This window comes from Neofelis nebulosa, chromosome 1, assembly GCF_028018385.1.
Source record: "Neofelis nebulosa isolate mNeoNeb1 chromosome 1, mNeoNeb1.pri, whole genome shotgun sequence".
Lineage (NCBI taxonomy): Eukaryota > Metazoa > Chordata > Mammalia > Carnivora > Felidae > Neofelis > Neofelis nebulosa.
Genome location: NC_080782.1, coordinates 48,577,150 through 48,602,446, shown reverse-complemented (window position 1 = coordinate 48,602,446; position 25,297 = coordinate 48,577,150). Strand labels below are relative to the sequence as shown.

At 40.4% G+C, this 25,297-nt stretch overlaps 1 protein-coding gene across 4 annotated transcripts in view; it reads right to left on the bottom strand.

The window, feature by feature from the left end:
• The window catches only part of SGCD (sarcoglycan delta), a 949,146-nt gene that overhangs the window by 363,931 nt on the left and 559,918 nt on the right, over positions 1-25,297 (bottom strand). For 2 of the 4 annotated variants that reach the window (XM_058721207.1, XM_058721215.1), the window contains one exon: positions 4,129-4,317. In XM_058721207.1, coding sequence (XP_058577190.1) covers positions 4,129-4,317 — 189 coding nt within the window. Of the gene's footprint in view, positions 1-4,128; positions 4,318-24,794; positions 25,246-25,297 lie in introns of those variants that run through there. The other 2 variants (XM_058721221.1, XM_058721196.1) reach the window with 2 other exon arrangements.

Below are 25,297 nucleotides of genomic sequence, written 5' to 3'. Positions count from 1 at the left end.
CAAGCTACCACCTTGTGAAGTTGGTACCCTATTATCATCTACTCACAGAAGGGTTAAGTTAGGTAATGCTTACAAATTACAACAGTACAGTGCCTGGCACAAAATAAGCCTTCAAAAAGTTATGATGATGATGGTGATAGCAACTGCTACCATAACTTAACATGTGCCAAGCTCCATTCTAAATAGCTTGGACTCATCACCTCATGTATTATTCACAAGAATCCTATGAAGAGGTAGGTGCTCTTACTCCCAGGAGGCTGCAGCACAGAAGGCCGAGGAACCTGACAAAGTAAGAAACAGACGCCAGATCTGTATCCAGAGCATCTCTCTCCAGAGTGTGTGAGCCCTTAACCACTCCACTATGATGTAGGGTCTCTCACAACTTTCTGTTGCCAATATCGAGCCTTTCTGTGGGTCAGAGGCTGCCATAAATGCTTAACACAAATGAACTCACTGAGTCTCCATGTCAACCTATGACACAGAAATCATTATTAAGTTTATATTAAATGTTTACATGAATACAACAAGGGAATAAATTAGAAGGTTGAGACAGTAGAGGGAGAGGGTCATAAGAGACAGTGCCAAGAGAAAGAAGATGAGGACTGAACATTCATGACTATCAGGGAACTACCTGGCACAGCAAACACCAATGGCTATCTCAGATGGGAGGGACGTTTGTGGTTCAGATGAGAGAGGGTGGGCAACAAAGATAGTGCCCATTTTTCCAGCTTTAGAGTTTTGTTGAAGAGCCAGATCACTAGCGCAATTAGAAGGAGGAGGTTCATAAGAGACTCTTAAAAACTGAGAATAAACTGAGGGTTGATGGGGGATGGGAGGGAGGGAAGGGTGGGTGATGAGCACTGAGGAGGGCACCTGTTGGGATGAGCACTGGGTGTTGTATGGAAACCAATCTGACAATAAATTTCATATTAAAAAAAAAGAAGGAGGAGGTTCAGTGTAGTGGAAAGGGTTGGGCTTTGAAGGCAAACACTAGCTCTTTTACATCTTAGCTGTGTGTCTTCCAACATGTCACTTAACTTCTCTGAGCATTTTTTTTTATTAAAATGGAGCTAATACCTAATTTATAGTTGTTGTGAGAATTAAATGAGATATATATTTTAAGGGCCAAGCATAGTGACTAAGAGAATGAACTAAAAGAATAAACATGTAGCAAATAGTAGTTCCCTGGGGCGGCACAGTGTGCGATGAACTAGGATAGTTTGACTTATGGGTGTTCACAGTATTGGTAAACCATACACTCTTCCATGGAGGGGAAAACTGAGAATAAAAGTGTAACCTTGCCCACCTGCCTTATAACGAACATCAGAATATTCTGCTAAGAGCACAGGAGAGCAAAACCACTTGTCTTCTGGTTTACGTCTGGGATCAAGAAAAGTTGGTTAGATGTTTGTCCAGATTGCTCTAACGGAAGGGTTCTTGCAGCGTATATCCTTGGGGATGGCATAGAAGTCTGACTACAGAGTAAAATTCTGGATATCCAATCTTGGATAAATTGCCAAATCCCCGAAATACCTTCATATGACATCATTCTCTTGGTTCATTCTTACTCAGAAGGTTTGATTATACTGTCAACTTTCGCAAATTGCAAATTATTGAACATTTTAGATGTACAAAATAATCACTCTTTTCTGTTGATGACATTTTAAAATCCATGCATAAAATGCTTGACTCTTATCCCACTGATTTCCTTTGCTCTTTCACCCCACATTCTCCAATATAAAATTGGTTAATACCTTACTCTTTCTCACGATCTTCACTGTCAGTAAATTACTATTTGTGGAATAGAATTATAATTCTAAAAGAATAGGTTTTATACTGTGATTGATGGAAAAATATGCTTTTAACTTGCAGGGAAAGATCAATTTTCTGACACTTCAGCTCTATTTGCTCAAATGCATTACTATTATAAAGCACCAATTATGGCTAATAATGGCATTATTCTCAACTCAGTAAGTACTTGGTTTGGTAAAGCTTTAAGAACTCTCAACTTTGGCAATCAATTTAGTTAACTACAGGAAATAGCCTATTTCAAATAGATTATTACCTTACTGTCATATTGCTCCCCAAGCTCACATACAATCAAAGTGAATTGTCACTCAATATACATTTACATATACCTTTCCCTATTAAGCTTGCCAAATAAAACACACTCTAGAAGCCATATGTGTATGATGCCAGTTTTAAAGATTTGAGTTCATATTCTCCACCACATTCACCCCAAAATCTTTCAGGTTCTATAAATTAACTTCATAAGAGATTAGGTAAAAAACACAGAAATAGGGGGTTAGGGGGTACATGAGTTGCAGCTAGGTTCCAATGGGAAAGTAATCAATTCTGTCTTGCTCTTTGGACCCCCCACCATCCAACTATCTCACCAGCCAGAACCTGAGAATGTTCCAGAATATCTTCCAACCCCTTGTCTCCTACACCCAACCAGTAGTTGAGGTATTTATTCAACACCATCTTTTTTTTTTTTTTTTTTTTTTTTTTTTATTTTTGGGACCGAGAGAGACAGAGCATGAACGGGGAAGGGGCAGAGAGAGAGGGAGACACACAGAATTGGAAACAGGCTCCAGGCTCCGAGCCATCAGCCCAGAGCCTGACGCGGGGCTCGAACTCACAGACTGCGAGATCGTGACCTGGCTGAAGTCGGACGCTTAACCGACTGGCGCCCCCAACACCATCTTTTAAATGTCTTTTCCATCTTTATTCTCCATTCTACTGCCCTAGCCTCAGTCTTATTTAACACTGCAAAACAAAAGTTTCTCCACTTTGTAAGTTCATGAATTACAAAATAAAAACATCACAGAACATGCACATCAACAAATGGCAATTGTGGTCACTTGGACTTAGGAAGGGACCCTGGATACCTCTTAGAACCATAATCTCTAAAAAGATTCAGCACTCAGTCTTCTCAAAGGGAGTCTGTCTGGGAAGTACAGGCAAAAATTCTTATCTTGGGTAATGAGTGTAATAAGATACAGAGAAATGGAGTTACAGGAGGATCCAGGGTTTTCCCAGGCAGCTATAGGAGCATCAGGCAGATGGAGAAAAGTAGCCCAAACAGAAGATACTTCCCCCGAAAAGGCAGGGAAGCATGCCTCTGCACTGTGTATTAAGGATAAAAATAAACTTTATAATCCAGAAAAGGCAAAAATCCACTATCTTATTTGGGATTTTCACATGAAAATCTTACTGGTAACTTACTGTAATATGGTCACATTGCTCTATACAATAGGATTTATTTTTATGGCCAATCTAATTATTTACTTTTGACATCACAAGAAAGGAAAGTAATCTCAAGGCAGCAGATTACTATCCACTATGCTTTCACTAAAAGTGAAAGTACTTACAATGCCAGAATCTCTAGGAAATCTAAAGGGAAAAAAAAAAAACCCTCAGAATGACTCCAGAAATCGTATTTCCAGGATTTTCTTTTCATTTGAACTTCAACAAGTAAATGTTCAATGTGTATAGTACCCTTAAGTACCTATAGCAAGAATTTCTTCAAAGAAGCATAAACACAATTTTTACTACAAAAAATGAAACATGGCTCTGCTCTCATTTCCATCCTGCTCTGGCAATGGCAAAGAGAATTGCCCTTCTAAAAATCAAGGAGAATCTCAATTAAACATAGTAATGAGCTACCCGGCATATACAGACCGTTAAAACTCTTAAATAATTCACAAAGCCTCATTTTACTCAGATATTTCTACCCTCCACTTCACAAAATCTTTCACAATCACTAGTAAAATTTGGGGAAACTTAGTACTTTGAATTTTTCCCATATCTCTTCCTGCATTATTTACTCAGAGGGCTTAGAAACTACAGGATACAGAGACACAGTTTTCAAAATGAAGGGAAACCATATGAGAGACTGTAAAGGAGGGAAATGCTTCCAAACTGAATTACCAGCCTTTGGGAACTAGAGATGAGATAGAGGTGGATCCCCAAAAGTAATGTGAACAGAAATACTTTTAACCAAATGCCAGGCTACAAGATCTTTTGAATCCTACTACCACTACTTTTCCACATTCCTTTTTCTTTGTCCACACGTTCCCTTCCCTTCCCCCAAGAAGGGCTGAAAAAACATGTGTTTTTACTTACAATTGTGAAGTTCATGACTTTGAGAATCCAGATGGTCATGGCCAAGTTCACCAGTATTAAAATCATCAGGAGTAGGACAAAGAAATACAGGCATCTTTTCCGCCAGCCATAAATGCCCACCTTGTATACTTGTGGCCCCTCAGAGCTGGGCATGGAGCTCCGGTGGTGTGCGTACTGCTCCTGAGGCATCTGAAATAGACAAGGCAAGAGAGACGCACTCACGTTAAACTGCTGAGAGGAAGAAAAAAAAAAGAAAGAAAAAAATCAACAGATGAAGAGATATGGCTGGCTGCCGTCTGTACGTTTCCATCCTCCTGACAACTCCAAAAGTCAGTTTCCCCTGGACAAAAGTATCTCCTCTGGACACTGTGTTAGTCCCCTCATTTTACACAGTCATCTCGCATGATGTATATACCGAGACATCCACAGGTGTGCATACCCTGGGAGGAAGAGATCCTTAGGAAGCCATTTTCCAAATGATTCTTAGAATTCCAACCTCTTTGTGAGGGAGATGCTCAACCACCTCCCAAAGTCCTGAGGGCAAAATTTAGAATTTGTCTGAGAAAATAAATGAACCCCAACAGTTCCTCGCGGTGGTATAATAAATGCTATTCAACTAATTTATTTGGTGTGTGGGGGGGTGCTAAATGATCTCAAATGCAGTCATTCTGTACTGCCAAAAAGTCGGGGAAAAGTAACAATTTTTATCTTCTCCTTATTTCAGAGTTCAAAGTGATGCTGATGGGCATAGATTAAGCCCCACCGGACTCAGAAATCTTCAAATGGTAGCTGGTGCTTAAATGCCTCTCTTAACAGTAACCTCATTACATGCTGAATTAGTCCTTAGGAGTTACAGGATTCCAATTGTGATCAATCAATTCACTTATTTAATAAACATTAAAGAGGCTCAAAGTCAAGGAAGGTATGAAAATGCCTTCCAGGAGCTTGCAGGTTAATGGGAGGAAAGAACTCATTAAGTAGTGATTACAGCACAGTGAGATAAGTTAGAAAAATATTTGTCAAAGTTAAGTAATATATTAATCCTCCTTAAAGTAAGGAAGCTTTCCTTAAACCCTGCTGTTGACACGAAAGATCTTTCTCCTACCACTAATGCTTAAGTATCAACACGAATCTAAGTAAACTTATTTCAATAAAATTCTAAAACCAAAACTGAATTTAAAATTAAATACAAACAAATCAACCAATGTGTGTCAATCAAAATGGACAATAACTGACTTCTACAAAGATTGATGATTTCCTAAAACTAAGTGACATAATGTGGTACCAAGGACTTTAGCACAGCATCTTCTGAGTCTAACATCCCTATTCTGCCATGAGCCATGTGACAAAATGGCCCCTACTGCTTTTCTCTATTCAAATACTTGCACAACCTTTCTTTTGGGATTTTTTACTTCATTTGCCCTTCATGTAAGCATACTCCATCCCCTAAGAATAAAGCTTGCCTCTTTTTATTTTCATCTTGGTCAAGATCAATGAAATGTGTTGTATGCAGTACCAAAGTGACCATGGTGACAAACAAAACGTGGGCTCTGAAATCACATCATTGGTTATTAATTCATATTCCAGATGGGCTGGAATATGATTACTTTATAGTTTTTAGATAATGATTAAAATGTACGCATAAAATCTAAAAATCCCCTTGAGAACTCAAGGCCTTTAAACATCACTGGTATTCTGAAAAGCCTAGTGAATTCTTATTTATGATCAACGGAAATGCTCAATGAAGTCCTACATGACATCTGTCTTGTTTTGGACACTATCCTAGTGCCAAAATCAGGTCCTAATATAAATATTTATTTAAATATATGTGTATGGAATGAATGAGTGAAAAAACAAATACATAAATGACAAATGAATGATTTCCCATCTAATATGAAATCCTCTGCCATCTGGGAGTATATAAAAGCTTAAGTCCAACACCACAGGAAAATTAATTTTTAGTATCCCTGCACATTTTCACTTAGGCTTCCAAAGCACTGGGTTCCCAACCAAGCAGTGAAATTTACGCTACAAGAGGATCTCCATTTCATAACTCAGCTCCTTATAATTATATAGACCAGGGCTGTATTGTAACAACATAGAAATGCAACAAAGTCATTTCTCGCTAACTTTTTTACACACCAAGATCCCTTAGAAGGAGAAAGAATGTTTTATAAGTTTGAAGGAAATTAGGCCTTTATTTCCTATTAAAACATATTCTATAAATTAAAGAAATGATCACATAATTGTAAAATTGTATCTGCAAGGTCCTTTAACTCCAATGAACTAATTTTATGAATGAGCTGATTTAAGCCTAGAGTTGACCAACTTGTGCAGGAATACAGGGCTTATAGCAGGGCAAGGACAAGAATAACTGTACTGGACTCTAGTAGGTATGATGAACAATGAGAAATAAGAGTACGGAAGCTAGACATATTGCCACCACACCAGCTGCTTTTTCTTTGACATTTGCCACAACCAATGTGGGAATTATGTATTAGCTATAAAGTGGAAACAACATGTTCAATAAATATTTAGAAGACTCTAGAGATATGGATATCACACTTGTGATTTTTTTTTCATACAAAGATTGTTAGACCTTGACGAAATGCAGTGACTGTCTCTATTAGGGTTTCTCAATCCTGGATACATATCAGATAGCTATGGAGGCTTTAAGAACACCTATTAAATAATAGGTGTCTATTAAATAATAATCACAAAGGTAGAGCTCAGGCATCAGCATTTTTAAAGTGTCCCATGTAGGCGCCTGGGTGGCGCAGTCGGTTAAGCGTCCGACTTCAGCCAGGTCACGATCTCGCGGTCCGTGAGTTCGAGCCCCACGTCAGGCTCTGGGCTGATGGCTCGGAGCCTGGAGCCTGTTTCCGATTCTGTGTCTCCCTCTCTCTCTGCCCCTCCCCCGTTCATGCTCTGTCTCTCTCTGTCCCAAAAATAAATAAAAAAAAAAAAAAAAAAAAAAACCAAACAAAATAAAGTGTCCCATGTAATTTGGTATAGACAAGGTTGCATACCACTTGTCCAGAATAATCTCCCTCAGCCTTGACTATGCATCAGGCTCAAAAACAAACTTTTAACAAATACAAGTTCTGAGCTCTATGATGAACTCATAGAGTAATTATAACTCTGGAGTTATGATGATGGAGTTATAATTGCTAAAAAAAAAAAAAAAAAGAAAAGAAAGAAAGAAATTAATTAATTAATTTAAAAAAACTCCCTAGGCTGTTCCAAGCATTTGGGACTACTTCTCTAAAAACTGGCCTTCAATATATTTTTCAATAGTATGACCACTGCAAGAGAAAAAGATTGCAACAAATTCTAGAATACGCAACAGCAAAAAAGCAGAGCTTCTCTGAGGGCTTGGCAGGACTCTTGTGCTCCTAGGGACCACTGATATTGACCACCATGTTTACTGACTAGCTGAGGAGCTTGAAGCCAGGAAGGAGAAGTAGTTCTCTTTCAAGTCACACAACAAATTAAAGGCTGAGTGGGGATCAGAATTCGGACCCCTCGTGAACGATGTAGTGGCCTATTCTGTATGTAACGAGGGCTCTTAAATCTCTACCACACCAACTGCCTACTTAAATAAGCCACATAAAACAGAATACTCCAGTTTGCAACTCAGATGGTAAGGGAAGAAGGAAAGAACAGGGAAGGGAGTGAGCAATTTTGTATGAATGGTTACAACAGGAAGCGAAGCCAACCAAACATAAGGAAATGCATACATCTGTTACCAATAATCCTGCAGAGAAAGGGAAAATTTAGATATGCTGAGTACACTAATTTTTCTAGTCAAAAACTGAAACATGTTGAGATGATAAAAATATAAAAAGAAAGATAGTCTCCAATCTGTGTTTCTTCTTGATCCTCCCCAGTAGAAATCCTTCCAGGGAATCAAGTTTCAAGTCCTCTCTTGTCCAGGTTCCTTTCATGACTCTGGGAGGCACCCTAGTAATACATTAATAGCACCATACAATTTTTGTCAAATGGGCTAAAGTTAAGATGTTTTAATTACAACTAGTTAAGACTGTGTATTTTTCAAATACCCTTTATGTTGGGTGGCTTTGGAGGATTTACATTAAGTTTGGAGGTCCAATTAACAGGAAGGTGAATTGGGGGTTCATATAGTTTGGGTACAGTAATAAGTATTTACGTCATTTGCAGACACTTCCTTGTAGAGGGTACATTATTTCTAGTCCTCCTCATGTAGCAATGTCTTCCAGAAATTCTTCTTCCACCCTTGGTGCCAACTCACCGAGTATGGGGTCATGAAGGTAAAGAACCCAAGTACACCTTGTGATGTAAACGTATCCTGTGATGGCCAGCACCAGAAATATCTGGGTAGTAAAGAGCCAGATGCCAGCTGGACTTTTTTTTTTTTTCAATCATTATATATGTAAAATTTCAAGTGAGATCCAATTCTCACTGACACTTAGTCAAAACAGAAATTCTCTCTTGACATGAATATATCCAATTCAGCATATAAAATTATAGGTGCTCCATACAGTTTTTATTTTTTATGAGAATCATGGAAAATAGAATGAACCAGAATTCTTACATTTGCAGGTTATGTGCACTGTGTGTTTATATTCTGTTTGTAAAGTTGCATGCTTTACACATCACCATCAGCAGTAATAAAGTCTCAGTTCTGTTGAAATTGCCATAGGAAGCAACGATGTTTCTATTGTCTATACAAGAAAGTGATAGTGCTAAACAGCTGTCATATGAAGAGGCAATCTACGGCTATGCAACCAAAAAGTATGGAAAAAGTATGTCAGTTAATTATTAACAATATCATTTTTCTGGATTTTATGATAGGTCTTTTAAAAATTAATGATTTCTTTTCTCACCCTAAACATATTCATGTTTTTAATTTGTTTGTATTTATATTTTTTTAGTTTATTTTTCCCATTAAAACATCCCCCCAAATTATTTAGGCTTCAGGCCTCACAAAACCTGGATCCTCCCCTAGCCCCTGCCATAAAGGACCCTAGGCATACGGCAAGCCCTCAGTGGGACACCACTGTGGGACATCACTGCTTAGGTGAACACACTGCAAGGTACTGTTATCGGTCTTCCATTAGGAGTGACTTTTGGACTTCGCAGTGGATAAGAACCACTCCAGGGTAATTGAATAAATGCACATTCCTAGGTGCATTTATGCCCTAATTCAGTAGGGCATCTCAGGAACCTGTGTTTATTAACAAGCACCAAATGATTTTGATAGATGTGGCTCAGAGACCATGCTTTGAGAACATGAATTTAGATCTAACATAGAGATACATCCCTGGCCCAGTCATTGGCTCACCCATTTTCCTCCCATGTCTATATAGAGTATATATAAATATACATATATAAATATGAAGGCTAGCAGAATAAAAAAAAAAAAAAAAAATATATATATATATATATATATACACACACACACACACACACATACATGTGTATGTGTGTGTGTGTGTGTGTGTGTGTGTGTGTGTGTGTGTGTATAGACAGAGAGAGAGGGAGAGAGAGGGAGAGAGAGGGAGGGAGAGGGAGAGAGAAAGAGTCATATTTTTTTACTGTGTCATCCTTCACATTTTCACTGCTTTCCTACACTGGTGCTTCCATTTCCACCACCCTCTTTCAGCAGGATACTGAATATTATGCTCTTTACAACCTTTGGTGTCTTGTTTTTTAAACGTGCAGGTATCTTTTCTGCCATGAGAAAGAAATCTCAGCTTACATGCATCTATATCTATTGTACTGCACATGTGAATTTTATTTTTTTATTTTATTTTATTTTTTTTTTCAACGTTTATTTATTTATTTTTGGGACAGAGAGAGACAGAGCATGAACGGGGGAGGGACAGAGAGAGAGGGAGACACAGAATCGGAAACAGGCTCCAGGCTCCGAGCCATCAGCCCAGAGCCTGACGCGGGGCTCGAACTCACAGACCGCGAGATCGTGACCTGGCTGAAGTCGGACGCTTAACCGACTGCGCCACCCAGGCGCCCCATGCACATGTGAATTTTAAAAAGGGGTCCCTCTATCCCAATACCATCTTCTTGAGAATCATAAGACTAGGACCTTCCATCAGTCTTTGGGAACCTCTTTAATTGTTACACAACATATTTTACAGTGATATGTGTAATCTCTCTGAATATATCCTAAATGCTTTTACGTATGTAAAACTTTGAACTCCAAGAGCAACTAAACAATGGTATGTTTATGTGTGTATGTAATTATATAAAATATGTGTACATGTGTGCATACATGCATACATTTATTCAATGAATAAAAATGAAGCCAAAACGACATAACCAATGCACATCCTCCAGTAACACAAATCTATAAGATCACTACACTAGTAAAAGAAAGTAAATTTACACAATTTGACTCCCTTTCCAAATACACATGTGATTATACTGATGTCAAAAGTAGGCTTAGATCTAAAGCATTATTCTATTCCTTTATGAGCCCATTTTCAGTGTTCATTTGTTTATAAACAAATCCAGTTGACTTATAGATCATCTATGCCTTGCACACAAAATGCAAGGGAATTGTATTCCTCATAGAATGAATATAGTGGAACTTACTGTTGTTTTGCCCTTAGATAGGAAGGAACTACAGTCAAGGTAATACCATAATATAATAACCAAATATCATCACGGGTTAATTAAGTAGCTGCTAAATATAATAGATGCTGAGTTTCCAAAAAAGGTCATTTTGGATGCACATATTACTAAAGCATGGTTTTGAAAGCTGCAGTCTCATGGTCTCATACATTCAAGCATTCTTACCTGGGATCATGTAACACTAGAGAATCAAGGCCTGATCCTAATTTGTCAGCCTTAAGGACAATATCCTTTCACAAGACCTCTTCTTAGGGTGTATAGCCCTATTTGTTTCCCTGTTGCCATTGCAGCCATCACCAATAGCTTAGTGACTTTCTGATAGCCATGAAGCTTTTCTGAATGGACTCACAAATGCCCAACACCAGTCATAGGAGCCACTGGAGGATTTGTACAAATCCCAAGTTTATGGTGAAGTCATTACAAAGACTTTTAAGCCAGGCCAGACTAGCTGGCCCCTGAACCCTGTAGCTATTGCTCCCGAGGAAGCTGAATTATATGTTCAGCTTAAGGTCACCAACACTAAGCTTCAGAGTGATGAGCCCCACTTCTTTGACAAACCTTTGACATCCTAACACGGAAAGACGATCATACTCAAGTGATCATACATTTCATACATGTTGACTTCCCTTCCTCAATCTAATTGACACCAAATAGCTACTAGCCAATCTCAAACTGCCCCAGTTCTTAGATTTCATCAGTTGCTATAAGGTGGATGGAAGGTCCTGGGGCAGAACCCCATACAGCTGGCATACTTTGTGAGGCTGAGTACATATTCGAATCTAATACTGCTGTAAGTCCTCATATGTCTGCGCTCAGTGTTTTTATTTCCACAGAGATCTTCTTCAGGAGAAGAACAAATGTTGTCCTTTTCTCTCCCCAAATAAAAGAATATATAGGTATTCTCTATACCTAGAGAATAGTTAGAGCATCTGCATTATCAATCTGCTATGGAGGAATGCATTATGTTTTGAGAGCTGATTTTAAAATAACTAGTAAACTTTCTAAAGACACATATAAGGCCACCAAGTTTCCTGATGATTTTTCTTTTGGGCCTGTAAAATTTTAGACTATGATCTGCTCTACTAACAAGGTAGAGTTGAGAACAAGGAGGTACTGGCATGCATTTCACTCCTGCTTGCCAGACTCTTCTGCCCACTAGGCTTTATAAATATCTTGTTCCATAAAGGAATTTATAGGGATGCCAATGAGTGCAAGTCTGTAAAGTTATGCATAAGAGGGAAGAAGCATGGCAGAGCACGGACCTGGCCTTCAAAGGGAATTCCCAATCACAATCTATTTTTTCAGCAAGAAAAAATATTTTGGCCACTCAGTTCCAAGTACCACAGCAGGTCCTAGAGATACGTAGGTCTTCAAATGAAGGAGGAGGATCGTATTTCTGCTTTCTTCAAGTTTGTACTTTCATGGGAGAGATGGACAATACTCTTGCCAACAGATTAAGCCATTAGATCTAAGTTAGGTGTTAAGAAGGAAATGAAGAGGGTTCCTTAGGAGAGGATGGAGAGTGATCCACTCTGATCATGGAAGGCCATTCTGACAAAAGGACAATTAAAAAGGAGAACACATTTTTCAGCAGAAGACGCAGCAAGCATTCTGGCCATAACAGCCTGTTTAAATTAAGCAGGGTTGGTGGCAAAGCTGGTGCTGAATGAGCTCAGTGGACAGACTAGTTTGCAGACAGAGACTCTGGCCCACCTGGACACCTTGTAAGTTATGAAAAGGAGTAATGACTTAAAATGGCCCAATGAATAACTACCATCTTATTTAGAAATAAGACCAATAAGACAAATCACGGGAGATAGGGTTTGTTGATAATGATGCTGCATGTTAATATTTCCAGTACATTTACAAGTAAACATGAATCACATCACTGTGTACGAATCTAACCAGTTTATGTAAATAGCAGGACTGCATTCCCCCACAGCTGCATCACAATATCTAGGGTTTGTGTGAAATCACAGTCATTTTGGATTATCTTGGCACGAAAATAGTTTTCCATTAGCCATGTTAATTTTGAAGTCTCTGATTTCAAACTATCTGCTTTCCAGGGTTGTTCTCCATCAGCCATCCAGATAGCACATTAGTCTTGGTTTGTTAATATTTGGCACAATTTAGACAATTGTAACAAACTCATCACTTTCGGTTGTGATTTAACAATCAGCACTTTTTTTCTTATAAAAATTCATCTGTAAGAACAAATGCTTGTTTATGTGAAACAGTCTAAGAATGGCATCTTCCGTTTAAACACGTATGTGGATTAATTTAAAAGTTAGGTATTCCACAGTTTAGTTTTCTAAGAATTGGAATATGTAAGTGTTGAACAATTTTTACTGAAAAAACTAGACGAGTGCATGTATTTAAAAAAAGCTTAAGAGTACACATTTAAAACCTTTTTTTGTTGTTGTTCACACTTCCAGTTTCCCTCCACAGAAGTGACTATTACTAGTTTTTTTATCTTTATAGAAATGTTGAATAAATATGCAAGCTTTATTCAATATGTACACACATGTTTAAATTTTCCCTTTTTACACAAAGAATGGCATATTTAAGGCTCTTTATTGTTCCGAATCTAACTTGGTTAGATTCTGAATCCAACTTAATATAGCCAAGGGATAGTCCCATGAAAATATACATAAATTTGTATTTTTTAAGTTAAACAGTTTGAAATTATATGGATACATTATATTTTACCTAGCCAACATGTTAGTTATGAGCATTGAGGTTGTTTCCAATAATTTTCTGTTACCAAGGCTTATTTTAACAAAGAAGTACTTATCAGGGATTTTCATGACATTAGCAGTAAAAAGATGCCCTGTTTCTTGGACCTTCCATTCTAGTGGGGAAAACAATCAACAGATAAACAAACCAAAATGCAATTTTAAACTTATCCTTGAGAAGAAGGTTTAGGAAGAAAAAAAAAAAAGAAAGAAAGAAAGTAGGAGGAAAGGATAATGAGTGGGAGCCTCTTGTTTCAAGGATGGTCAGGAAAAAACTCTATAGTGGAAAGATTTGTGACAAAAGCATCAAGTGAGAGAACAAAGCATGAAGACATCTGGGGGAAGCACTCTGGTCAGAGGAAACAGTATAAGCACATGCAAAGGCACTGAGGTGGGAATTCAATGGGCAAGTTTGAAGGACAGCGTGGCTAGACCAGAGCGAAGAAGAGGGAAAGTGTTTGAGAACCAATTTGGGAGTGCAGGCAGAGAGGTGCACACTGGGTCTTATAAGCCACTGTGAAAATCCTAAGGAGGGTACTGATTATGCTGTTAACTATCTGAGAACTGAGGCATCAGAGGAAGAGGGTCCGATCTTCGCTTCGGGATCTGTAAGGAAGAGAGTACTGCAACAAGAATGCAGATAGAGAAACCAGGCACCTGTGATTACTGCTATTGCTCAGGGGCTGGTGGGGGCAATAGACCACACTGGAGCAGCGGTGAGAGAGAAGTTGGTGAGGTACGACTGTATTTTTGGAAAGTAGAGCTAACAGCATTCTCTGCTGCCAGAGACACAGGGTGAGGGTAAGAGAAGGAGAGGAGCTGGGGAATGCCAAGGGTCTGGTGTGAACAGCCGGGTGAAGGATGGTACCATTCGTCATGATGGGGAACACTAGGAGAATAGTGGGCTCGCCGGCAGGTGGTGGATGGAGTGTACAGAGGGGAGAGAGAGAGGTCAAGTTGATTCCATGGGGGTGGAGTCCCAAAGGCACTTTGAAAGGAGTCTGGAATTCAGGGGAAAGACTGGGCTTAGAGATTAAATATTCAAGTCTCCTGTACATGAATGTTATTTAAAGCCCCAGTAACGTAGCATGCATGTTTCATCTATGCCCAAATGTGCCTCAGAGAAGTCCTGAGAAATTGAATTGCTAGGTCAAGCTGCGTATGTGTGGGGGGTGGGGGGAGGGGACAGTGTTTCTTATAGATATTACCAAAGTTCTCTTCCAATGTATAATATGCCTTATACTTACATTCAAAAGGTTTATTTCTGATCAACTGGAAGATATTTCAGTATAATTGCGACCATTATTTCTCACCATCTCTGAGAGTTAGAAGTATGAAGTGCCAGCTGAGGTAGTTTTAAATGGAAATATATTTTTGAAACACACACACATATTTGTACTAGGGACCATTAGATATATGAGCTAATACATTCTTGGCAATACCCTGGAAGGTGAATATTATTAAAATCATTTCATAAATTAAGATTCTGAGGTACTACAGAGTGAAGGAAAGTCCTCAAGGACAGCTCTAATTAGTATGCTGGTTAGGGTCTGGACTCAGAGTGAGGCCCAGTGTTCTTTCCACCGCATATGGAATGTGGCAAAGACTTGCCTTTCCCTGAATGTAACATGAGGTGTTTAGAATTACTATCCTTGTGTACTTAGTGCCGCATGTGCTTAAAATGGCGTATGAATGGCCACCGCCTGACAAGTCTGTGTTTTCCTTCAGATCCTCCCAAGCTACTGTTCAGGGCATTTGGAATACATCAGTGAGCTGAAACACAGATGCCTAACCTCACGGCAGTGGTGAGAGGCAGTGAAGGGGGAGACAGATAACAAATATGAAACCAAAGTATATTACACTTATGTTACAGGGGACAAGTACTAGGGGTAAAGGACTCCCCCTGATCAAAAGACAGGAAAAGGGGGATCAGAAGTATGGGGGTTGGGGGAATCAGAGCAGGTTCGATTCTTAAAAGCATGGGAAGGGTTAAACTCATGGAGAAGGTACTATCTTAAGAGACTTGAAGGAATCTGGAGAGCCACTGAAGCTTTGGCTGTGCATAAAACGTGGACATCATTGTAACGTGGTTCTTGATGCTCCAAAGTGATGACTAAAAGAGAACATGTAAACTGAACACCCTTAAAGAGGAAAGATAATTTCAAACACCTGACCACAATTTTCATCGTATCATTTTCACATGTGCACTTGGCATGCATCTACCCATCAGAGCCTCACCTATGGTCAGATTTTGTTTTTAAAGAATGTGACTTTTTAATGTTTATGTGAACAGTGAGGGAGGGGCAGAAGAGAGGGAGACAGAGGATCCAAAGCAGGCTCCGTGCTGACAGCATAGAGGCAGATGCAGGGCCTGAACTCACAAACCACAAGATATAACCTGAGCTGAAGTTGGATGCTTAATCTACTGAGCAACCCAGGCACCCCCATGGCCACCTTTCTTAACAGGAGTGACAGTCCTTTGCAGCAAACCAGCTGTGTCATACAAGACCAATGTTTCTTAAATCCCTGTGATGACTCCAACCAGAATCAGTAATGAGGATCCCAGTTGAGCGTCTAGAACTCTTCTGTGACTTGGGGATCAAGCCATGTAATAATAATGAACATGACTCAAATACTTAAGACCGGACAATGAGATGCAAGCTGGAAGGGGACACAAGCAATATAAAGTTGAAATCATTATTAAACAGGAGAAAACCAGGTTCAGGGAGTCCAGAGAATAAGTCAGAAATAAGGCCAAAGTGGGCCAGAGAACCACAGGCTTCCCACAAATCCGGGCTTTGGTCTTTTCAGCTGTTTGACATCACTTTCATCAACCACCACGGGCACACCTTCAGAACAAAACCCAACGGCAAATCACAAGAAACCTATTGGTTTGCTAGCCCAAAGAAAGCATGCAAATCTGATGACAAATGCTTGTTTAATGGTTACCATGTGCCAGACACTGTTCTAGATGCTATACTGAACCTATATAATTCTCACAGTCATGTAATTATGAGGAAGGCACTATTATTATCCCCACTTTACAGCTGAGGCAACTGAGAAACAGAGAGGTTAAGTCATCGACCCAAACACAGTTGGAGTGTCAAAGCAAGAATTTGAATTTAGATTGTCTGGCTGAAAAACCAATCCTCCTAACTCATGTTAAATGATCCCACATAGAAGTGTCTACTTGGTCAGAGCAGCATGATGACTAATGAAAAACATGTTTTTGTGACAGTTTGAGCATGAATTTCTCAACATGGATATGAACTGTAAGACAATTCATCGATACTACAAATACTACAGCAACAGGAGTTGCTGGGGTACATGTTCCTTAAGTACAGGCATCTTTCCCAGGTAACAAGCCATCTTTGATGTGTCTCTGGAACCCACAAACTTTTACAGCATCATGAAAAACAGCTACGACAAATTAGGCGCATCTTTTAATAGTGATTCAATAGTTCCATAAAATTAGAATTGATCCAGATTTTCCCTTGACAATTGTGTTTGGTAATGATCTTTTGCTGTGCTCTCAAATATTTGCAATGAAATCTGTGGTCTGAAAGGAAATGCTATTTACCTCATTTTTAGTCATGTTATTTGTATGTATGTATGTAAGGAAGTATTTACATTTTTTTGTTTTGTTTTAAATCAAGGCATCCAGAAACAAACACGCTAACAATAATAGTGAAGTTATTACGTACTTGGATAAGTACCTGGCATGCCTCCATATATGTATGCATGTATGTCTATTAAGCTATAATTTACTTCCAGTGAAAAACACAAATATTAAGTATTCAGCTCAAGTTTTACAAATCTGTACATCTGTGTAAACAATATCTGATCAAGGCAGGGAATGTTTCCAGAACCCTAGAAAGTTCCCTTATGCCCCTTCCTAATTAATCCCCATCCCTAGAGGCAGTGACTGTTCTGATTCCTAGCACAATAAAATTTTTAATTCCATGTACAATACTAGGATGTGATTACTCCCAGGAATATCTGACTTCAAAACCTGTGCACTAGGCATGCTGTCCTACTGCATTTTTGCTCAGTAGATACCTACCCATGACCTACTCGACAGTGCCCTCTAAGAGAGTCAGGTCATAATGCTTTCATTTATTTCCTATGCATCTACAATGGTACTTTACGTACCACCCTTAAAAGAACTATAAAAGAAAGGTGATTCAAATCTTTTTTTTTTTTTTTGAGAGAGAGAGAGAGAGAGAGCAAGAGCACCAGAGCAGGGGAGGGGCAGGGAGAGGGAAAGGGAGAAGGAGAGTGGGGGAGAGGTAGGGGGAGGGAGAGACAGAGAACATATCTTAAGCAGGTTCCACACCCAGCACAGAGGCCAATGCAAGGCTTGATCTCATGACTGTGAGCTGAAATCAAGAGTCAGACACTTAACCAACTGAGCCACCTAGGTGTCCCTCAAATCATTTTCTATGTTCTGAGGTTCAGAAAAGAAACCCTACTGAAATATTACTATTGAAAACACCTATAGATCAGGAGGGTGGGGTTAGTGAATAAAGTGGACACATAACCCTCTCAAAGTAATGGAAACAACTCAGATCCTACTACCTGCCATGCTGTGGGAGACCAGACTAGTGACACCCTTCTTTACCTCTTTCTAGATTATCTAGATTTATAGATAATATCTCAGAATGTCTAAATCCTTTGTAATTAGTTAAGAAAAAAACACTTGGTGATCCAAAATGTGCCTTTAGGCCAGCCTTTAGACTGTGATCTGCTGTTCGCATCCTTGGCCTAGCGAATACTAGGTGTAGTTTTGCCTACAACAGAAGTGATGCCACAAGCCTTTGAAGATCAGGGCCAACTTTGGGAGTTAATGTGTGTCATTATGTGGTCATTACTTAAGGATATTAAGAAACATTCTTAATAGAGAGAAGAACTGGCAACAGGAAAATGGAATGAAATTTAAAGAGAGAGCGAGCGAGCTGGAACGAGTATAGGACAAGAGAGATGATGGCGGACAACCACAGGTAAGAACAGGAAGGAAAGGAACACAGTGTGACTCTGCCTGTCCGCTATTCCTAGGTTCTAAGTAGTCTTCTTTCATGGAATGTGCCACTCCCACTACCACAACCCTAACCAGGGTTAGGACAACAGGGTGGTGTCTAATGTTTGCTTGGACGAAGGAGCTAACAGCTGATATTTATTCACTGAGCTCAAGAAGTACAGTTTCCGTGGCTAAATACTTCAACCCCAGCTGGTAACTAACTGCAGGGTTTCCAAGAGTTCAGAAATATGTTATTTAGAATTCAGGGTGCTCATGAGAGAGTCTGATCCTATCACCTCACAAAGGAAAGTGGGCTGAACAAGGAGGGAGTTTCTAATTCCTGGCAATATAGTTTTTTTATCAGGAAACTGTGCTTGTGTTAATAGGTGCCACTGCATTATCAGTTACAAAGAAGAATAAAGCCTTAGCTCCACATTCACCTGCACACCCGGAGCTCCGTTAGGACAGCCACCAGCAAAGGTTTTCAAGCAAGCCAATCTCACAGGATTTATACACTTAGTGAACCGTGGTGACACCTTCCTCCCCAAGTCCTACAAACCTCTCTGACAGCAGGCCAGGGGCCACAGATTACAAGGCTTCTTTATATAAAGTGGTTCACACTTGGCAATTGGAATTTGAAATAATAATGAAGACAATCACTTCTTTGTGTGGCAGCAAAGGTGAAAAAGCACAGTGGAATCTGGAGAGAAATTCAGGCAACGCAGAAAAAGTAACTTGGATAACTCAGGGTAAAATATTCTTTCCTCTGCTGATTGTGCCCATACTTCTTTTTATCTTGGTTTGCCTATTTCATTCTTTGCCAGTCTGTCTCATGCTGTCTTAGTCAATATTAAATGTGTGTGTGTGTGTGTGTGTGTGTGTGTGTGTGTGTGTGTATCTCCTTCTGTTATAAGATCATCTCACCTCCTACTCTTCCTTCTTACTGTGCCACTTCTCCCATAAAATCACTCTCTTCCCCTTAGGTTAATAGACGTTTGGTGTTCTGTTCATGGAATATGCACCTGGCAGATGACTGGAACTGACTTCAGGGAATCATATTTTTGTCAAGAGGAGTTTAAGTAGAATGTGTTCAAGAAAGGTAAGGAGAATAGCACAGGAAAAGAGGAGGGACATATGAAATAATTCAAGATGCTCATCCTTGGGAAAGGAAGACTTGGACCTTCATAAAATAATGGGAGAGCTTTAGAATTCCAAAAACGATAGATTATGAGAAACAGAAAACACTCTAGTGGCATTGGATTCCACTGTACAGGTGGGAAAACTGAGATCCAGCAATTAGTGAAGTCAGGACCTATCCCAAGATTTCTGACCACTTCTATCTTTACTCCCTTTCTCCACCTCACTTCTGCACCAAGTACCATCACCCATCTCAACTGTGGCTCCAGAGTACATGACAAAGGGCATTGGTTACAAAGCACAGACATGAACATTGGCTCAATTTGAGGAGACCTGAGGTGAGAAATGACACCCCAGCTGCCTTGCAGAGTAGAGAGGTTCTCCATCATTGAAGGCACTGCCAACCCATGTGGCTGATATCTGTCAGCAATGCTATAAATGGCATCCCTGCAGTGGATACTGATTTAACCACATCTTAAACAAACCCAGTTCTGTGCAGTGTCTGGCTGGCTTCAAAAGAATCACTCAGAGAGCTTTTAAAAATATAGAGACTCTCCAACTCTAATCTCTGAAATTCTGATTCAGGAGGTTTTGAGAAACCATGGAGGCTGGTGATTTCTGAGGAAACTTCCAATACTAAGATTCCAGTATGTTTCTCTTTTGTTTTGTTTTGTTTTTTTTTTGGTTTTGTTTTGCTTTTGAGGCTTGCCTTCCAAAGTATCACTAGGTTATCATTACTGAGGCGATGCATATAACATGTAGTCCACACCAGACTCATAGTCAAGAAACAAGAAGCATTGCCATTGTCGCAGACTGCCTGTGTCCCTTAGACAGTCTTTTGATCTCAGTGTTCACTTTCCGGATCTCAGTGTCTGCTTCCATAAAGTGGAAGGAATAGATTATTTAGGCAGTGTTTTTCAAATGTATTTGTTTGTTTGATTTTGTTGTTGTTGTTGTTGCTGTTCTTGTTTTGTTTTTTGTTTTTAAGCATTTGTGGCCCCAACTGTCCATGCCTGTCCTACAGGCATCCTCCCTGGTGTTCACTGATAATAGATAGGCTCTGATAGGCTCATCATCTGGCAGAAATCTCGATCTGAATTTGTGGGTTCCTACTCCATACCCAGAGGGTGAAGCATGGTTGGCTGTAACCCAGTATGGTAGTATCATCGCATGGGACCAGTGGGTACACAATCCAGTTCTGGGTGTGTATTCTGAGATGCAAGGGGAAGTCTACATGGGACAGGATCCCTTCCTGATGAAAGGGACAAAGTCTCATGAGGAGAGGTGTTTTCCCCTTCATGCCCTGCCACCTGTGCCCTGACTTAGACACGATGCACGGACATGAGCACAGGAAGGTCAGCTAAAGGGCAGAAGATGGGGAAGCAGAAAGGAAGCTGTGTTCACTGGGGACAGTGCTCAGTTGTCGCACTAGCCCTGGACTGTCCAAGCATGACCTATACCTGTCCACACCAAAAGCAACACCTTATACCTTCAGACTTCTGTGAGCAGAGTTTCTATTACTGTAGCCAAACACAAGTTTCACAGGTACTGCCTTAGAACTCCCTTTTCAGATGAAATCTCCTGCAAAACCCCAATACAGAAAACAAGTCAAAGTAGCTGGGCTACAGTAGAAATATGGAGAGGGTGTTTCCAGTTCCAGAACCATCCTTCCCCAGATTCCTGACAAGGTTCTTCCACGGAACCAAAACCAGCCAGGACCAGCATCTCTTAACGTGGAGACCCCATGAGAGATCCTCAAATCTTCCCTGAGACCTGAGAGTTCTTCACCAAATCTGTTCTTGTGTTTTTCTTTCTTTTTTTTTTTTTGATGTGATTATTTGGTGTAAATTTTGTCCTAGAAAATATAGGTCAGATTCACAACTAATGCCTACTACCACACAGCTTTGGTGTCTGTATTTGTATTAACCATGTGATCGTGTGGGTGACAAATAACTCCATTCTAATTTTTATGAAGAGAGAAAGGAGAAGAATGTGACACAACATAAAATGGCATATTCCTTCAAGGTGCAAATAAAAGAACAGAGTGAAGGTAGATGGGAAGAGAAAACAGCTGTTGAAGAATCAAGTGTCTGTCCAGGATATAGGAATGTAAGTGTGCTGGGATCAAAGTAATCTCTGGGTACGTGTTAGTCCCATATTCATGGTGTAAACCTTATTAAATTCCATGGGGCGCCTGGGTGGCTCAATCGGTTAAGCATCCGACTTCGGCTCAGGTCGTGATCTCGCGGTCCGTGAGTTCGAGCCCCACGTCGGGCTCTGTGCTGACAGTTCAGAGCCTGGAACCTATTGGAACCTATTTCAGATTCTGTGTCTCCCTCTCTCCGACCCTCCCCCGTTCATGCTCTCTCTCTGTCTCAAAATAAATAAATAAATAAACAAACATTAACAATTTTTTTTAAAAAATTCCAATAATGCATCTTCTACATAAGAAACCAAAATTCATAATCTGAATGTTATGAGATATATTTCTCTGTATTTAATGCAAAATTTTGTTTTAGGACTATGTTTATTCAAGAATGATTAAAACAGAGAGGTAGTATCTAGGTGGGTATTTTCGGTTTGTACATATGTGACAGTACAATAAAATAATTAAGTCGATAATGAGGGCATTGATTTCCCCCACAAACACCCTGTTATGAAAGGGGTTTCCATATTACTCATACTCAAGAAATTCTGCACTACAGGATGGCCCAGGTCTCTTCTGGATGGCCAAATCCAAGATTCTATGAACCTCCTAACCTTATGAAAGTAGAATTAAACACTTTCACCAATAAATGGTACAGGTATAACCTTAGAGATGTTTTTTTAATTAAAAATAATTTAAATAATTTCATTCATCAAAATAAAGTCTATGTATCCTTTTATCTTCCTCTGAAAAACTTTGTCTTTACGACAAAGTGTCCATGGGCAGGGCCTAGAGCCAACTGGTCACCACAATCACTCACCCATCTGCACCTGGTCCATTCACTCAATACCCCCAGTGGGAATACCTCTGGATGGAAGAAAGAGGGGTTAAAAATAAAGCCTTAAGAGCCTGCTCCCTCGCTGCTTGGGAAATCTGAACCCCTGGGTGTTGCCGTTCTTACAAAATGTGCTTTCTGATTGCTTCCAGAAGGCACAGCGGGGTAGACTGGCCACAGGGTCTCCCAGCGTGTTACAGGGTAAAACGATTCTTCCCGAGACCGTGGTTTATCCACGCACTTCAAGCGAATGAATTGGTGCCTGCTGGTTTGTGCTGTTTCTAGTCCGCAGGCTTCATTCCTGGTCACCGTCTCCTCCCTCTGCCCTCGCTGCCCCCTGTGTGGAGTGGCCACTCCTCTACCCTGTTGCCTGCACCTCTGCCCTGATTCCTTCTCCTCTACCCTCCCACCCCTTCTTTTTCTTTTCAAATGTCAAGGGAGCTTGATTCACCCCTCCTATACTTCCAAAAAAGGGAAACTATAAAGTTTCTTCCAAGTTTTAGGCGCTACCGTTCAAAATTCTGTAACCCGGAGCTGCCATTTCACGCCTGCTCTGCTCAGTGCTTGACACAGGCTAAATTTAGACAAGTATGACATTAGAGCTCACTTGAGTCTCCTTTTTCACTGGCAGTGGGCTTGGCTATGGCTCATGTCGGTTCCTAACGTGTCCTGGCATTCTGCTCACCCAGTAGGCACTTAGGAAAAACACCAATGTAGTCACTGTCTATGCTGACTTCCAAATGCACATTTGTTTCTGTCCCACATCCTGTGCGTCCCAAACCCTCGCCACCCAACATAACACAGAGATAAGACTGATGAAAAAAATGTTTGCATTCCACTCTTCGAGTAAGCACCCCTGCTGGCCCCCATTTCCCAATTCCTTCCTCCAAGTGCACAACTGTGGAGAAAATGAGGGCTGAGAGTGCGGACTTTCCACCGAGAGGACAGAGGTTGGCCTGCACAGACGTCTTACACAGAAGATGAAGAGCTCCAGCCCTGTATCCCTCATTCACCCATCAATCTGGACTGTTAGCTCCTCACTGAGAGATTTTAAAACTAAAGTAAACACGCACCTGAATCCATTCATTCAACTCTTTCTCCAGCTTGACTCTTGGCCAAGACCCTTTGGAGAGCACAAGAGCTGTCACCAATTGCTCTGCCAGTAATCACAAAGCTGGAGTGAGATTTTGCCCAGCCCTTCCTGAGCTGAACGAGTTTCTTAAGTGCAATTACACAGTGTATTTTCCAAATGCTAAGCACAGAATAAGGTAGAGCTTTCCCGGGGTGGGGTATAAAAACCTGTACTGCATTATAGCTGATACATATGAGGAAGGATTATTTAAAAAGTTGGGTCTTTTTTAAAGCACTCTTTCCAGTAAAGTGCAAAATAAAATCAATTAAGGAGCTAAAATTCACCCCATCCTATGTGTCTTATAGCAATGATTATGAAGAAACTACTGTTTTCTGTTTCCCTTTAGTTGTCTCTATTTCCAAAATACAGAAGTAGTTTTTGAGAGTAAAACTGCCACTAACTTTTCAATTCAGGATAGTTGAAAACTATTATAGAAACAGAATTACAAATGTTGATCCAGCATATTTCTAGGCAAACCTATCAGTGGGCTCCTTAATGACAGCCCAAATCCCGTAGAATAAGAGATGCCAAGAACTCATACACACATATCTGCTCCCACACTCTGAAAATGTAATCCAAAATAGAAACTTCCAATTCTGATTCCTTGCTAAAATGAAAGCTATTTTCTGCTAAAAACACCCCTCTCAAAGCTCTCATGAAACAAAGAACACAGACAGTTTCATCTCAAATGATCTTTCGTGCCAACGAACCGTCCTTCCACGCAGATAAGTTACAGAAGGTGGGAACAGGGTGACCGCCCAAGGATTCGCAAACTTTTCTTTTCCCGTTTGTGTTGCTAGCTAAATCCCAACTTTCAAAAGTGTCTCAGTCCTGCTGGAAATCAGAACTTGAAGAGGGTATGGGGGAGGAAAAAAAAATGATTACAAGTCCACACCGAACGTTTGAAGGGATGGAGTTCTAACTTGCAACACACACGCACACCGGCCAAAAACTCCCAGTACTTGCAAACAAACAGCAGGCTGAGAAAGTGAAAAGAAGCGTGGAAATGTAAAAACTTAACAGTGCCCTACCTCGCTTGTCTGCTTCACAAAGCGCCTGATGAAAATCGCCCACAAGCCCAGAGCGAGCCGAGAGGCTCTGAAGGAGGCGGCCGCTCAGCCCGCCGAGTGTGAGCAGGCCCAGCCTGTGTTCAGAAGCTGCCCCAGTCAGATTTTCCAACTGCAGAATTGCAGCCAAGTCCCTGCCCATGCCTGAAGAATTTCCTGAACAGCATTCCCGTTCTTTCTCTGACGGCTTTGAAACCGTACTCTGTCTGTACTTCAATAAGGCTTTGTCAGGCCAACTCAGAGCTACTGGTCTGTCTCCAGCTATCAATGGGAAACACATGTGTCAAGCACAGACTCACTCCCCTGCAACAGCGTCCGTGGCGTCTGCTGGGCTCACATTCACAACCCCAAGGGAAAGGGCTTCTAGAACCAATTCGGATCGTTCAGCCATTCTCCAGGTTCTGCTCTGTGCTGCCAGATGCCGGAGAGGAGTCTTCTGCTGCTCAGCACTGCCCATTTTTAACTTC